Raw genomic sequence first — 17,786 nt, forward strand, 5'->3', positions numbered from 1 at the left:
GACCGTCCATCATGATGACGTCGAGGCATCTGAATTCAAAGTGCGTCTCCAACAGGAAACACGACAGCGCCCCCCTCGTTCTTCTTTGATTCGACACCTTTCTCTGACCTTTGCTCGTCTGTGAGCCCAGGGACTCTCAGAGTCATCTCCCACCTCTTCCTTTGATGAAGAGTCCCCCGTCCCCCTAGAGGCTGCTCTTCAGAGAATTGGCCTCTGTCCAGCCCACTTTCACTGTCCTGATAATTTAGTCTCTTCTCCTCTAGAGAAGGGGGTTGTGGCCTACTACCTTCAGCTGGCTGGGAAAGATACCAGTCTTTTTCTCCCTCTTCTGACTGACTGCCCCCCCCCCCTCAGAATCCTCATTGTGGCTGTGGGAAGTCATGTCCATGACACCGGGGCAGAGGAGGGGAGCTTGTCACAGCAGAAGGGGGAGACACCTATGGCTTTTCAACAACTGGACTCATTGCTACCTCTTGGCTTCCCTCCTCTCTTGCTTCAGCTTCTGCCTCTAATTCTGGACTTCTCTCTGCCACAGACTCTCCCAGCTCACTAAGTCCTGTTACCTCTCCAGCTTCCAATACCTCCTCCTCCCATTCTTCTCCCTCTGACCTCTCATGGTTCATCCCACCACCACTCCCTCTGCTCTGAACTTTCTTCCCTTGGGGGTTCTCCAACTGGTTCATCCCACTATTCCTCTGCATCCAGCCAGTCCACGACAGGGGCTTTCATTTGTTTAGGCTGGTGCACCAGCTCGTCCCTGTCTTAGATAGAAATAGCCTGACTACAGATATCCATGCTCTAGTAACCTCTAGGATTGAATATCTTCATGCATTGGACTGCTGTTGATGTCTGTTCAGAAACTGCTGCTGGTTCAAAACACAGCTGCCAGGCTATTTACTGGGACCAGTTGAGGGGGAATATACATTGCCAGTATGAAAAGAACCTCCATGGCTTTCAGTTTGTTTCTTACCTTTGAAGCCTTATGCAGATAAGGTTCTAGGCTCCCTAACAAACACCTTCTCTTATACCAACCCAACCACATATTGATAAATTTTCCCTCTGTCTGCAGCATTGCATGCTATTTGCATAGTCAGCCACTAGATGGAGGTCAATAGCGGCTTATGGTATTCAAAAAATTATTAGACTGAATAACCAAGTTGATTTCTTCACAACCCTGTAATAAGCAACAAGAGGAAGCAAAATAGCATAGCGTCAGATTAAAACTGAATCAACTGATTACATAATTAAAAGACTTTTTGAAGCAGGTTCTCTTGACTCAGGGTCAAACTGGAATGTGTGCAGAGGAGGGTAACCAAGATGATCAAGGGTCTGGAAGCTAAGCCTGTTGAGGAATGGTATGTGCTGGGCATGTTAGCCTGGAAGAGAGGAGACTGAGAGGAGATATGATAGCCATCTTGAAATCTCTCAAGGGCTGTCACATGGAAGATGAGCAAGCTTGTTTTCTCCTGCTCTGGAGGGTAGGACTTGAACCAATGCCTTCAAGTTACAATACAAGAGATTCCAACTAAACATCAGGAAGAACTTTCTGATGGTAAGAGCTGTTTGATATGGTCCTTTCCAACTCTACAATTCTTTGAATCCATGATTCATGTTTTTTCTCTTTCTCTTCACTCACTTTTCCCTTTCCCTGGTTAAATTTGCACACCTGTAAGCACACACACATACACACACACACACACACACACACAATCTAATAAATCAATTTGATTCACGATATAGTGCCAACCTAGCAGTTTGAAAGCACATCAAAGTGCAAGTAGATAAATAGGTACCGCTCCAGTGGGAAGGTAAATGGCATTTCCGTGCGCTGCTCTGGTTCGCCAGAAGCGGCTTAGTCATGCTGGCCACATGACCCGGAAGCTGTCTGTGGACAAATTCTGGCTCCCTCGGCCAGTAAAGCGAGATGAGCGCCACAACCCAAGAGTCATCCGCGACTGGACCTAATAGTCAGGGGTCCCTTTACCTTTATAGTGCCAAAGAGAATGATTTTTTAATTTAAAAAAGGACAATAAGACTCAAGTTGAGTAATTTCACTTATTTCTTGAATCTATTGTTTCGTAATTAAATCATTTCTTTATTAAATAAATATCACACTCTAGTACGGGCCAGCATGATAGGAAACACACAAATCAGGATGCAATTCAACTGCTTGGGCAGTTTCATGGTTTTCATGACCTCCTATTATGGTCCCTGATGCCTTTCTGTGTTGCTTATTTCGTGTTAAACCAGGAAAGGTGAAACCTGGCAGCATCTCCATCTTATCAGAATTGAGTCTCAGTTTGTTGGTCCTTATTCAGTCCATCACTGACCAGAGACAATTGTTAGAATCTTCACAGCTTCATCTGCATTTGAAATAAAGAAGTAATGGATTCGGGAGTTATCAGCATACAGAAAGATTTTTATTTTAAGTCCTAGGAGTCACACTTTATGTCCTAATTAGAATGGTCAGTGCTATAGATGGGAAGAAAAATGAATTCAGTCCACATTTAAAGGTGAATCTACCCAATTCACACTTTCTGAAACAGTATGTAAACCAGACAGTATGTAAAGACAGACAGCGTTCAAAATACACACTCCTCCGAATTTCGAAGTAGAGTTCTCCAGTCATGTGTGCAAGACTGCACATACCCTATTAAAATGTGCATGAAAATATTTGTGAAAATAGCATACAAAATGCATTGAAACAGGAGGAAATGCTTTGCCCCCAAAAGGTGTATAATATGAAAAATTAACACTAAAATAATGATGAATTTTCATGACTGCTTTTTTTATAAAAAAAAAATCACAAACTAAGGTAGAAAGGTGGAAAACTGGGCTTAAGACAGGAAAAAATGAAAAATGCAAAGAAACAGAAATTGACAGATTCGCCCAACCCTAGTCATCACACAAAGCAACCCGATCATCTCCGCTGGCACGAGAGCCAAAGTGAATGTGTGCATTTTTCATTTGCTCCTGTGTAAACAGATAAAAATTAGAGTCAGCTGTCAGAGTAGCCCAAATTAAAGGCCACATGTTGCTTTAATGTCAAAATTGAATCCAGATCCTTTAAAAAAAAAGCTAACGAATGTAAAGGAACAAGTTATGCCTTTAAAAGGTCGCAGGAAATGTATTACAAAGTACAAATACTATGGAAACCCTAAGTCTGGACTCCGGATGCAATGGATAACATTGGTTTTTCAGTTAGGATACAGTTAATTCTGATGGATATTAATCCCCCACTTTCAATTTGGCATAAGCCTTTCCTTGTCTCAGGACTGGGAAATGAAATATAATGTCATATAATGTCAGCAACCTAACTCATGGTAGAATTTTGAAACAGATTTGAGGATATACTGTATTTTTTCATCTATAAGATGCCCCCATGTATAAGATGCCCCTGTTTTGGGGAACTCCTATTGAGTCCCCTATTTTGGGGGGCTCAGATTTAAGAAAATGGGGGGAGATATATCCATGTATAAGATGCCCCCTAATTTTTGACATTATTTTTTAGGTAGGGAGGGGACCTAATATTATACACGGAAAAATACGGTACATTCTTGTCACCTTCACCTTTCCCTGCTGGTGAATTAATTTATGAATGACGAGGAAGCTATTAGGTGGATTTGACTGACCAAAGTCAAAGAGTACTTACTAATGGTAAAAGGGGAAAAGTGACAAGTTGTGTGGTGCAGGGTCCTATCCTGGGTAGAGATGGGAAGGACCGGGGAAACAAATGGAAAAATGGGCGGGGGGGGGGGACGAACGACCATTTTTTCAGGTTTTTCCCAGGCCTTCCCATCTCTAGTCCTGGGCCTGTTGTTGTTCAATGTCTTTATAAATGGTTTATCAAATCTGCAGATACAGAGTGGTAGCTAATGCTGCAAAAGACAGAATCGGTATTCAATATGACCTTAGCAGATTAGGGAACTGGACCCGAATTAACAACATGAATGTAAGGTTCTACACTTAGGCCGAAAGAACCAACCCTACAAATATAAGATGGGGGACACCTGGCTTGCTGGTAGTACGTGTGAAAAGGATCTAGGGGGTCTTAGTAGATCACAAACTTAACACAAGTCAACAGTGTGATGCAGCAACAACACACACAAAAAGCTAATGCTATTCTAGGCTGCATCAACAGAAGTATAATGTCCCGATCAAGGGAAGAAATAGTCCTGCTCCATTCTGCCTTGGTCAGACCACACCTGGAGTACTGTGTCTAGTTCTGGGCACAATAATTTAAGCAGGATATGACAAGTTGGAAGCTGTGCAAATGAGGATGACCAAGATGATCAAGGGTCTAGAAACCAAGTCTTATGACGAACACTTGATGGAGTTGGATATGTTTAGCATGGAAAAGAAGAGACTGAGGTAAGAAGAAGCCACTGATGCTGGGAAGTCAAGTAAGCATCTCTGTCTCACCCTGACCATCCACTACTATACCAATCAGATGCTTCTTGGGAAGGCATCCATATAATGGATTCCCCCCCCCCCCTTTAAGTTCCTCAGTGACATGGCATCCATATATAAACAGATGGACCTTCTCTTACTATGTCCATCAATGTGCCTGTCATGGTTGGAAAAACAGATCCAGTTCATCTTGATTTGATTTATTGGGCTATATTCTACCAAATCCTACCCAGAACTGACTCACTGAAATGAATGGGTGGTGTGTTAGTCATGTCAATGAATTACTGCTTGGACTACTGCAATGCACTCTATGTGGGGCTACCTTTGAAGGTGACTCAGAAACTGCAATTAATCCAGAATGCAGCAGCTAGACTGGTGACTGGGAGTGGCCACCGAGACCATATAACACCGGTCCTGAGAGATCTTCATTGGCTCCCAGTATGTTTCTGAACACAATTCAAAGTGTTGGTGCTGACCTTTAAAGCCCTAAATAGCCTCGGTCCTGTATACCTGAAGGAGCATCTCCACCCCCATCTTTCTGCCCAGACACTGAGGTCCAGCGCCGAGGGCCTTCTGGCGGCTCCCTCACTACGAGAAGTGAGGTTACAGGGAACCAGGCAGAGGGCCTTCTCGGTAGTGGCGCCCGCCCTGTGGAACACCCTCCCATCAGATGTCAAGGCAATAAACAACTATTTTACTTTTAAAAGACAATTGAAGGCGGCCCTGTTTAGGGAAGTTTTAAATGTCTGATGCTGTATTGTTTTTAATATTTGGTTGGAAGCCACCCAGAGTGGCTGGGGAAACCCAGCCAGATGGGCAGGGTATAAATAATAAATTACTACTACTGCTGCTACTACTACTACTACAGTGGGCCTACCCTGAGAAGAATGAACATTGGATGCAGCCCATTATTTTTACCCAGCTTTTCTGTTCATCGACCTATGAAGCAACTTAGAAGGTTTTTTAAAAATAACATGTTAAAACGAAAATAACCAACTATCATAAGTTAGACAGCAGCTGATGAAAGCCAACCATTTTTCACCTAAGCTACTTTTGGTAATGGTCAAGTTCAGCCAGGTTCTTAGTATCACCAACTGCATTGTGACATTTGGAGGAGGGCAAACCTAGGTAGCTAGGCAGTTTTGATCCATACATTAATCTGAGTGTTGTGTATTCCATCTAGGAATTTGCATTGAGTGGATCCCTTGGCAGAAAGGTCTTTCTGTACCCTGAGTTACCAATGTAAAAAATGACCAGTTTGGCTTGATATGTGTTCACTTGACTGCTCACATTTCTTATAGCACTGAGTTGTAAGCCTTGGCCAGAAGCAGGAAAAGGCCAAAAACAAAGGAGAATAGACCTCTCCCAGTTTTGTTTCTTTTAAATAAAAAATTCTGTGCTTGATGGTGCCAAAACTAACTCCAATTTAGAACAGAAACCCAAATCTAATTAGACAGATTTTCAATTCAACTTGAATTACATCTATAACCTGGCCTGTTAAAGGACTCAAATTCATTTTCCCCTCCAAACCTACTTGTTGAGGCTTTGGAATCTAGAAAGCCTGAATTCAGGGTCAAATCTTTTACCTTGCCAATAAGAAGGTTCTTTTTTGTCTATCAAAAAAAGAAAAGAAGAAAGCCAACATTTGTGAACAGTGCCATGGATTTGATCCACTGAAAACAGAATTGTAAAACTATGATAGACATAACTTTCCACATCGTGCAACATGTGTGTGAGCATTTCTAGTGATGTTGGGAAAACAGCTAGAAGAGATGCAGTCTGGTACTGCCAAGAGTTTGGGAACTGGTCTGAAATTGTTGGCCAAAGGTTGAGTTCCATCACTCCTGCAAAAGAAGAAAGCCCACCTCCATATTCATTCAGTTTGTTTGTAAAGAACATAAGAATGTTACAAACACCGCATTTGAACTGACCTTCAGTTGGTAAAGTTCCTGCATGTAGATTATACCACCTCAAAATCATCCCTTAGAGTTATGAATGTTCGGACATTCTAAACCACGGATAGGGAACACTTAACCCTACAAAAGTTGGGCTCCAACTTCCATTGCCCTGGATCCATGCTGGTGGGAGCTGATGGTAGTTTGGAGTCCAGCAGGTTCCCCATTCCCTATCTAACCTAAATCCATGCTTTAGAAATAGGAGATCCACTTTTTATATTTAGTAATCGGGAACAGACTGCCCAATGCTGCATTCCATCTACAAGCAGAACCATCAAATGCTTTTTCACCTTCTCTTGAGAACATATTTGAACAGGAAATGGCATCTAATGTTCTCCTGGTACGAACACACACAAGGCCAACTGAGGGGGAAATGTCTGAAGGTGAAGACAGGGTATTGTAATAATGTATCTAAAAAATAAAAAGACAACCTCAAAACTCAAAGCCAGCTTTTCCAACTGTGGTGCAGCTCTTTTAATAATAAAATGTTTTATGAGCTCCAAGTTCTGATTCTATTAGAAGCTGGGCAGATAATTCTCCTCTGTGCAGGAGATGGAAATGAGTACAATTAAGCATCATCTGTACTGCACATTTAAATCAGTATTGTGCCACTTTAAACAGCCATGGTTTCCCCCAAAGAATCCTTGGAAGTGTGGTTTGTCAAGGGTGCTGAGTTATTAGGAGATCCATTTTTTCCTTGCCAAGGAACAGTTCCCAGAGTTCCATAGGAAGAGGGATTGACTATTAAACCACTCTATGCATGTTTTATTCAGAAGCAATTCTGGCAGTGTTTGATGTGGCTTACTCCCAGGTAAATGTGCAGAGGACCGCAGCCTTAATTGAGCATATGAATCCCTGGATAGTGCAGTCCGTTTCACTTTTTCATCCCTGATTGAGGTTGACAATTTGTTCCAGTTTAACATCATCTGCTAATTTAATTTACTGGTTAATATTTCTACCAGATCTTGAGTGAATGTAAGGGGGAATTGATTCCAGTACTAGTCCCTGTAGTGGCTTCATGGTAGAACCGAGAGAGAAATCCAGGAAATATATGTTCAGGTTTAATCCATTTTAGCTCCAACTTTTTTGGTGCCGAGTATGTATGTCTGAAATGTCAGTATCCCATCAGTAATGTTATTCTAAACTTTGCTCGGTACCTTTTCAGTTGCATTTCTGGAACATTCTAGAACAATTGACACAACCCAGGCCAAATTAAACTCTTTGCAATCCCAGGTACTTAAGGAAGAAGGAAAAAATTTGGAGTTTTTCTTATGGACCAGCACAGCTTCCCTTTTGGTTGACCACAAACTTGACATGAGCCAACAGTGTGACGCGGCAGCTAAAAAAGCCAATGCAATTCTGGGCTGCATCAATAGGAGTATAGATCAAGGGAAGTAATAGTGCCACTGTATTCTGCTCTGGTCAGACCTCACCTGGAGTACTGTGTCCAGTTCTGGGCACCACAGTTCAAGAAGGACACCGAGAAACTAGAACGTGTCCAGAGGAGGGCAACCGAAATGGTCAAAGGCCTGGAAACGATGCCTTATGAAGAACAGCTAAGGGAGCTGGGCATGTTTAGCCTGGAGAAGAGGAGGTTAAGGGGTGATATGATAGCCATGTTCAAATATATAAAAGGATGTCACATAGAGGAGGGAGAAAGGTTGTTTTCTGCTGCTCCAGAGAAGCGGACACGGAGCAATGGCTCCAAACTACAAGAAAGAAGATTCCACCTAAACATTAGGAAGAACTTCCTGACAGTAAGAGCTGTTCGACAGTGGAATTTGCTGCCAAGGAGTGTGGTGGAGTCTCCTTCTTTGGAGGTCTTTAAGCAGAGGCTTGACAACCATATGTCAGGAGTGCTCTGATGGTGTTTCCTGCTTGGCAGGGGGTTGGACTTGATGGCCCTTGTGGTCTCTTCCAACTCTATGATTCTATGATTCTATGTGCCTTGAATAATATTGAATCTAGCAATTTGGAGAAGATTCTGCAACCAGAGGAAGATACTTTTCTACAACCTGGAGATGGACTTTATAGATTTTGAGGGTTACATCCCATCCTTGGCTTAATTGACTCTTTTACATATTATATCATCTAAAATTAGTATCTGACTTTCACTCTATTGCTGGCCTCCACCTATCCACAAACTTCTGTGTTTTGTTTAAGGCAGAGGTGGGGAATCTCAAACCTCTGTTCCAAATGTGGCCCTCAAGGCTTATTTATCTGACCCTTGCAGACCTCCCTAGGTTACACCTCCTCCTCAACCACATACCCACCTTTCACCCTTCTTCAGTAAGTTGGCTGAGTGGAATATGAACTTGAACTGTGAAAATGACTCCGGCTTGTCTGGCTGGAGGATAGGGAAGGCTGTGTGTGTGTGTGTGTGTGTGTGTGTGTGTGTGTGTGTGTGTGTACAATGTTTCTGAAGGGAACATTCAGATTTGTTGTTCCACCCACCACCAGATGTGACCATCAGAAGATTGTCCAGAAGCAAATGAGGCCCTTGATCTGCAAAAAAAAAAAGGCTCCCCACTCCTGGCTTAAGGCATGGGGCAGCTCTGGGTTACAAGCAGGGGTGTAAGGAGTCAGCAATCTCCATCCTGTCCTGTGTTTGTTGCATTCAGCACTGTTTCCATTGCAATTCACCTTCTGCTAAAACCTACATTCTTTTGTCTCGCTTTCCATTCAGTGCATTTCAATGGAAGTGAAATGTCAAAAACAATGCAGAAAGTGTCATGAATGTTAAACATTTATGGACTAACACACACTCTGTATAATAAATACTGCTCATGTTTGCTTGTGTGATTTCCACTTCTGACCTCGGGCAAGCTTGGGAACTGTGGCCATTTCCACTCCCATTTCCATTTCTGATGGAGTTCTCCAACATCTCTAGTTCCAAACCAGGCTTTGTATTCCCAGAAATTAGAAGCCATGCTTGCTTTCTTATCCCAGTTCCAAGGTAACTTGTTAACTCTAGCACCCGAGAAAGACTACAGTCTCTATCTCAGGACTGTGTCTCCAAGCTGACCTTATGGCTATGAAGAGTTCTGTGGAATTTGAAAGCTTGACAGGAGTCCATGACATTTTAATTTGTTCTACATAAATGTATTACCCAACTGTGGATTTCAACCAATTTATGGATTGGCACTGCTATCTTTGCTTTTTATGTTACTTGGGAGTAAACCTGATTAAACTCTGCAGTATTCATTTCTAAGTAAACATGTCCAGAATTGAGCTCTTACTCTTTCCTACAAAGTCAATTGGTGTTACTTACAACACAGCCCACTCTGCACTCTGAGTGTGTATTGGGAGGGGGCTGGATCCTGGCCCTATATAAGGGATAGGTGGTAATTACGTAAAGCAGCTATCTACAAAGCCAACATGGCATTTTTGTAAAGCTTAAATATTTACTCCACTTCCATATGCTTCACACTCCAAAAGCATTTCGATACCAAAACATTTTTCTGATTTGCTCTGAAGTGGGTCTTTAGGTCTCTGCAATTTCAAAAGGGATTTGTTGACTGACAGGTCTCAATCTCGACCCCGCTCTGGTTAGCGAGTAGCAATCAAACGTGCTTGCTGCTCTTGCACGTCTTGGCTTTGATTTGTTTGCCTGAGCACACAACTATTTCTTTCAGTGCAAGGGGGAAAGAAATGTAGAAATTAAAGGCTTGTTGAGTTCCTGAGACCCAAGCAACAATTATCAAGGTCACGGTGATCTAAAGAGTTGCTTGCAATTAGGGATGGAAGGATCTGTCAATTTTGGGTCTCTCCGTTTCTCATTTTCCCAGCCTTAAATTCAGTCCTCCACATTTCTGCAACAATATCGTTAAGTCAAATGGACTTCCTAACAAATTGAGGCTTTTTTAAATCACAGGGATGAGAAATGGAAAAGACTGCTTTAACCTCCCCTCTTGGTAGAGAGGACGCCACCCCCTAAACCTTAGTAACATGGCTATCAAACTGTGTGGGTTGCAAGAAGAGCCATTTTGAAGGCCAGCATATTTTAGTACCACGCCTGAGTGTTTAGCGTGTGGAAGAATGTAGCCAGTGGTGGTTTAACACTTCCAAATGGGAGAACTTTGAATCGAGGCTCTGAAAGGTTAATGACAAGGCACACCCTAAAAGCTGGTCGGGCTAAATAGAATGAGTCCTTGATATTGATGGTTTAACTAGAAGGCATGCTTCCTAGTCATCCATTTTCTCTTTTGTGATTCTCCCAAACGAGCAGCAACAGCAGTTTAAAAAATAAGTTGAGGTACACATTGTTAGTCTCTATGTTGCATTTTGAAAATGGTACGGATATGTCTGTAGCTAATGGGGGGATGTATATGCTATGCAGATTTTAAGCTCTATGCTGCCGTCAATGGTAGAACAATCCCACTTGGATGGAAGTTACTTGTTTCGCTTTGCTCTTTTCATTAAACAGATGGGATCAGTTCATCCCATTTCTTCACACATTTGCAGACATTGTAAACAAATCATTTCTCATAATTCTACACATTTGTCCACTATACGCATTGCTGCACATACTTTTCACCAATGTACACATTGTACAGTGGTGCCTCGCAAGATGAAATTAATCCGTTCCGCGAATCTCTTCGTCTTGCGGTTTTTTCGTCTTGCGAAGCACGGCTATTAGCGGCTTAGCAGCTATTAACGGCTTAGCGGCTTTAAGAAAAAGGAAACAAACTCGCAAGAACTCGCAAGACGTTTCGTCTTGCGAAGCAAGCCCATAGGGAAATTCGTCTTGCAGAACGACTCAAAAAACAGAAAACTCTTTCGTCTTGCGTGTTTTTCATCTTGCGAGGCATTCGTCTTGCGAGGTACCACTGTAATGCATGTTTTGGTCAGAGATGTGCATTGCAAAATTCGGAAAGCTGGAAATTCCAAAGTGTTTTCGGCTGCCCTGCTGGTTCAGGAACTGCAAATTTGGTTAGGTTCACATTCCACCACCCCACCCAATCCCTAACTGGAACCAAAGTGACCCGACACTGAAGATGAGTAATGACTTGCACATACAGAAAAACAGACACAGGCGTATTGTAAATAGGTTTATTTATACGTAGACAGCATAATATGTACACATGGGAACTGCTATGCTCCAGAAATACTAAGCAGCAGCTCCTGTGATATATCAGTCGAGAGCAGTTTGACTATACAACTGTTCCAATACAACAGGTGCTGAGGACAAAAAGTACATTATCTATGAATATCTGCTTAGTGTTATTTACTCTTGAAAAATGTACAAGATGAGAAACGAGAGGACATATATGCAACGCTAAACTCCCCCGAGTTCCTTTCCTTATATAAATATGCACAAGTCCGTCATCACCCAGCGATGATTTGCAGCCCGAAGCTCCTGCTGCAACATTCCATGCCAAGACGCTGGCTGCCTCCATCTTGCAGGCACCGACTGAAGTCAAAACAGAAAACGAAACAAAAAGAAGAGCTTTTTGGATACCCACACTTACTGATTCAACTCAGTGCGCTTGTTCTGTCCCTGGAGTCTCCAGGGGTTTTTTTTTGGGGGGGGGGTAAACCAACGACGACGGCAATAACGACAACGACAAAAGTATAAATAACACACATACAAACAAGCTTGTGGACATATCCTCTCTCTTTTTTCCCCTCCACAAGTTATTTGCAAACCAATACTGTCAAAGCAGCAGCTGAATTGCAGTGCATCAGTGTGCAGGAGCATTTAGCAGCTTCTGTGCATTTTGCAAAAAAATAAAAATAAAAGAACAACAGAAACACATGACCAAAGTCTCTATTGGCCGGCTCGGTCTGTAGCTAAGAAGAGGCTGTGCTGCTTCTGTGCTCGCTCCATTAAATTCTTTTTCTTCTTCTTCTTGTCTTTTATCTTCTGTGTCCTCGTTCCTATAAGAAAGAGCGCACACACATCGTAAGCCAACTGTGAGCAATTAGAAAAAGACATACCTTTTTGAGAGACTGGGAGAAGAGAGAGAATGACTACAAAAAAAGTTTGTATCAGGCAGCTGGAGCCCATGCCCAAAAGAAAAGAGACAATGCCAGCGACAATGGACTCCTCACAGCAACTGATCCTCATCCATAGCTGCTATAATGAATGGAGTTGGGGCATCACGTGGCAATCCTCTACACTCCCTCCGATGGGCACCAGGAATGTGGAGAGGGAGGAGGATCAATAAGGTCATGGTCAAGTTCCATGCAGCGCTTTTAAAACGTTGGGAAGCCACATGAAAACCAGTCACCGCAGGGAGGTCATCTTTAGCAGCTTTCAAGTGTGCTCCAACTAGGAATGGGCACATCTGTCCGTTTTGGTTCCACCAGTTTCTTCCCATCTTAACTTAAGTTTTCAACATTTCTACAACCATTTGCATTTTTAAAAAACCCATCAGCATTTTAGTACCCATTTCTCCTTAAAAATACATTGTTGTTTTGATTGATGTATATACATTTATGCAAGCAATTTCCCTTAATATAATGCCTTTTTGTGGGAGTGTTCCATGGACTTGTCCCATCAACACAAAGTTTTCCACTTGCATAATGGGACTTTCCCTCCTCCTCCTCCTCTTGCGCATCCACTGTACCCTCCCTAAATCTGCTCTAGAGGGTTTGGGGGAACCCCTAGAAAATATATATATATGGGGGTGCATAGGAGAAGGAGGAGGGAGGGAGAGAGAGAGAGAGAGAGAGAGAGAGGGGGGGGGAAAACCCCAGTGTACTAGTAGCAGTCCTTGCACTGATAGGACCCTGCACTAAATACAACCCACTGTTTGGTTGGACAACTGCATTGCAACATTCAGCAAAAGTGCAATTTCCAAAGGATGGCTGTGTTTTGGGTCATGTGTTGCTTCGAGAAGTGTGCATTTGTTAGCATCTCAATAAAATGCAAACAAGGCCCCCACCATTCCTAGCTCCAGTCCTGAATGGTATTACTGGTTTGGGTGGGAACGGGGCCAGATGATGCAGCACAACAATGACTGCTCTTCCCAGGAGTGCCAACTTGAATAAAATATGGGGGGGCAAGGTAATCCCCACCCCACATTGATTATGCCAGGCAGGGCTTACATGCCCACCCCATTATTATTTTTCAAGTTGCCACCTCGCCTGGGATCTTCAGATAGGGCTGGGAGAGCCCCCTGTCTCAAAACCCTGCAGTGCTTCTGTAATTTGGTGTAGACAGTACTAGATATGACCAATCGTCTGACTTGGCATCTTCCTTTTATGGGAAGGGCCATAGTTCAGTGGAACAGCATCACCTTTCCACAACCCAGGTTCAATCTCTAGGTAAGGTAGAGATAGCCTCCCATCTGAAGACCCTGCAGACCTGCTGTCATTCCAAAGCTGAGCTCAGATGGACCAACAGGCTGACCCAATATAAGACAGCTTCTTCTGTTTAAAAACGCATCAAGCAGAATTTTATGGAGTAAAGAACAAACTCCGCTTTTTCCAAGGCAGTCCCTTGAACTAATTAAGCCAGCAGTTCAGAGCACAGCCCTCCATTTTTTCCAAGGGGAAGCAGTCTAATGTCATTTGTTCCTCCTCTGAGTGAGAACTGGATCAAATTGCCAGCATGCTTTTGAAAATACGTCATGTCCCCCGTGAAAGGGCAATGAAACGCAGTAGACTTAAGAGACTCTAGATCACAGGCTATCCCAGCAACCCACAGCAAACACTATTCTGGTGGTGTTTCCCTATTCCAAATGCACCCTCAGCAAAGGCATATTTGAAGATGCTAAGACTGTCCAAGCTTTGAGGGCCTGGGATGAAAGGGACCTCCTTTTTGCAATTTGGCACAGGGATGTTGTTAGAACTCAGCTTAAGCAGAACGGCATAAAAGGACAATGAAAGGGGAGAGAGGAGAAATAAGCAAATTCAGGTTTCATGCTGCTCCGTAATAGTCACACAATTGGGGGCAGAGTCATACAAACTCCTTTACACACTGAAAGAATTTGTAGAAGACGCTGCTGGACCATGTGGCCCAAGCCCTTCAAAGGCCACATTCACACATTTAAAGTGGTATTATACCACTTTGAACAGTCGTGGCTTCTCGCAAATAATTTTGGGGACTGTGGTTTGTTAAGGGTGCAAGGAAGGTGGAAAAATAATAGATTGCAGCAATTCAGAGAGTGGATGGATGCACCAGAACAAAAGGCTGGTGCATATATTTTATAATGTTGTTGGACAAAGCATCTCACACTTACATAACAATTCTTTATTATAGTACAATTCAATACCATGCATGGGCAAGGCCTTCATCTGCTTGGCAACCTGTAGTTTCTTTAGGTTAGAATATGCACCCTTCAGCCACATGAGGGCACTAGATATTCACATTTAAAATCCGGAGTGGTAGAATTAATTTATTGCTCTCTTATTTTGTTGTGGTGGTATTAGTTGAAATGATTTGGATCCCATGTAAAGTGCTGTATCCAACTAAGTTTGACTCAGAGATGGCCCAGTGAAATTAGTGCCCATTAATTTCAGTTGATCTGCAGCATTGCTAAGTAATACCCACAATTTTGGAAGGTGCCACACAAGCTATTTTTCCTACTAGATTTAAAAAGAAAAACATGTCAAGGGCATGATCCAGCCAAGCCTATTCTGTTGGCAGGAACGGGAGCTGAAGTGCATCCTTAGCTCTCCCACAGAAAATTAAGAAAATGTGGCTACGCCTCATTAAGGCTCTGTCGGACCCCATTTCCCTTCCTAAAAATCCTTCCTAAACACTCCTATCCTTCATGCTAGGGCTACAATTCCAAGTTTCCTTGTGGAAACTTGTTCACCTTTGATCTTTTTCCATCCTCCCCATTTCTACTTCTCTTTTCTACAAAAGGTAACTAAACCGCCATCTCAGTTACAGATGCAGGAAGATCTCAAGTTGTTTGTTGATTTGCTTGTTTGACATTCTCGGGCTCCCAAACTGGCTTCCATATAGCAGTCCAAACAATTATCTATTAAACACAGGGTATAATGTGAAACATCAGCAGTAAAAGAGCAGGCCAAATAATAAAACAGTGGAAGCCGGGGCTGAGGCTGACGATAATCTAGACATGGCCTCTGAAACCTCGAGGGATCACAACAGTATTTCCAATAGAATGGAATCCCATCAATATTGGGACGTTCAATGCCTCTAAAGCAGGTATGCAGTCCTCTATATGTTTCTGAATGACACCCCAATATTTTGGGTCAGGCTTGCTGGGGCTGATGGGAGTTGTAGTTCAGCAACATCCAGAGAGTCAATGTTTCCCCCAATTTTATCTGGACATTGAGCAGAAAACTGGGAGGTGGGCTTATTTTTCAAATGTCAGATTGGCTTAGAAAATCGATGGAGCTATTCTAATTTATTTTGTGAATAACTCGGATCATTTCTCAATCAGCCCAACCTAAGAAGGGTCAAAGATGCTCATCCATCTGTACCTGCAATCCACCTCTGATGTCTGGCTCTAAGCAATGCCTAGGGGACGGGGGAGAATTTCGGTTTGGTTTGCATTTCCCATTCAGAACATGCAAAGTGAAATTGGCAGTTCTCCAAATTTTGCAATGCAGTTCTCCGACGAGTCAAGATTGCTCAGAAAGGTGTGCATATTAGGACAAAGGGACACGTAAAACGCTGGTGAACTTTTGAGAGGGTTTCTTTTTTGTGTGGGGAAACTGATGTGGAGAACTGAAGTCAATATGGGGAAAATGAGAAACTGACTTGCTCATCCCTATCTTCACCCACGTTCAAAATATATGGAGTCCTGGAACTTGATTGGGCTCCTTGAAGACGAGTTTCCATAGGACAGGAGTCCCAGAAAGAAAGCCCTGTTACTAGAAGAAGCCAATGTAATATATGAAGGGAGTTGCATCAGAACAGGGCCTCTCCAGATCTTAGGCTATGGGGAAGCCAATGCAATGGGCTATGCAGCTTGAGAGCAGGTTCATCTAGGTCCTTGATATTTCCAAAAGGGCAAAACCTGCTCTCCACACTCGACATTCCCACATTTATTCAGTTACTGAACTTCAAAATCATTGCCTTCAAATTCCTGTTACTCCCACCAAGAGCATCCACACACAACTCCTTAAGTGCAATTATACTACAAAGCCATTCGGTGCTTCAATGGAGATCAATAAAGTAAAGGATGGAGATGAAAGAGCTCCACACCATGAAAGGGTTTATTAGCCTACTTTGGGTCATTACCTCTAGGAAACTACCAAGGTGGATAAGTGGGCTGTTCAAACACAAAACAATGACCACCAAGGTGCTTTGTGATTAACAAGCAGAGCTTCGGGGTGCTTCTTTGAAAGCAAAGTAACTACTACTTAACAGCTGTGAAAATGTTCGGTGCTCGCAGCGGACCACTAAATTAAAAGCAACTTGCAGCTGATGGTTAGGGATCAGTTAAACAGGTCTTTAGACAAAACATCAGGAGAGCACAAAAAAATGCACCACGTCCCGCATTCTGGCTTAGATTTCGCCCTGCTTAACGTTTCAAAAGCAGATACTTTGCCTCCCTGTGTTCTCACCAGGCTCTGCTTGGCATACCTTCTCTCTCTCTATTTCTCTCTCTCTCTCTCTATTTCTCTCTCTCTCCCAATGCCGCAAAGAAGGGGAGGGGAATCCCGTGATTGTGGCGCCGGTAAAATTTAATTTCCACAATGTAAATCAGATTATGCTCCATTAAGGACCTTTTCTACGAAACATCAAAATGTTGGGAATGTATTTGCTCATAGCCAGTTTTTCATTTGCAGAGTGCTACTCGTTAGAGAGGTGTGCGATAAATAAATAAGATGAAGGACACACACAAAAACCCCTTCCTCCTGCAAAAGCGCAGAAAAACAATACTATACTTGTAGTCAGGGACTTTTTTCCAGCCGTAACTCACCGGAACTAAGTTCTGGCACCTCTCATGTGGGCGCCATTGCCATTATAAGAGAACAAGGGAGGCGTTCATGGTGAGTTCCAGCACCTCTTTTTCTAGAAAAATAGCACTGCTTTATCATGTACAGTGGTACCTCGGGTTACATACACTTCAGGTTACATACGCTTCAGGTTACAGACTCCGTAACCCAGAAATAGTACCTCAGGTTAAGAACTTTGCTTCAGGATGAGAACAGAAATTGTGCTCCGACGGCATGGTGGCAGTAGGAGGCCCCATTAGCTAAAGTGGTGCTTCAGGTTAAGAACAGTTTCAGGTGAAGAACAGACCTCCGGAACGAATTAAGTACTTAACCCGAGGTACCACTGTATATAGAGCAACTGACACATTCTGCACTCTTGTAGTGCTTCAGAACACTTTAATTCAGTGCTGTCCACTCTGCAAGCAGACAACTCTTCAAGGTCTCAGGCTAAGGTCTGTCCCAGCCCTAAGATGGGGAACCCCGTGTTCCTCCTAATGTCATTGGACTACAACTCCCATTCAGTGAGTCCTAAGATCCCTTAAAGCTGGCCAGGAC

At 43.0% G+C, this 17,786-nt stretch overlaps 1 protein-coding gene across 3 annotated transcripts in view; it reads right to left on the reverse strand.

The window, feature by feature from the left end:
• Positions 1–11,403: 11,403 nt before the first annotated feature.
• RSPO2 (R-spondin 2) overlaps positions 11,404–17,786 on the reverse strand; it is a 108,475-nt gene continuing 102,092 nt past the window's right edge. For all 3 annotated transcript variants that reach the window (XM_079984526.1, XM_079984525.1, XM_079984527.1), the window contains exon 6: positions 11,404–12,245. In XM_079984526.1, the coding sequence (XP_079840652.1) occupies positions 12,136–12,245 (110 nt within the window). In that variant the 3' untranslated portion in view covers positions 11,404–12,135. The remainder of the gene's footprint in view (positions 12,246–17,786) is intronic.

The sequence above is a fragment of the Podarcis cretensis genome, assembly GCF_951804945.1.
Source record: "Podarcis cretensis genome assembly, chromosome: 7".
Taxonomy (NCBI): Eukaryota; Metazoa; Chordata; class Lepidosauria; order Squamata; family Lacertidae; genus Podarcis; species Podarcis cretensis.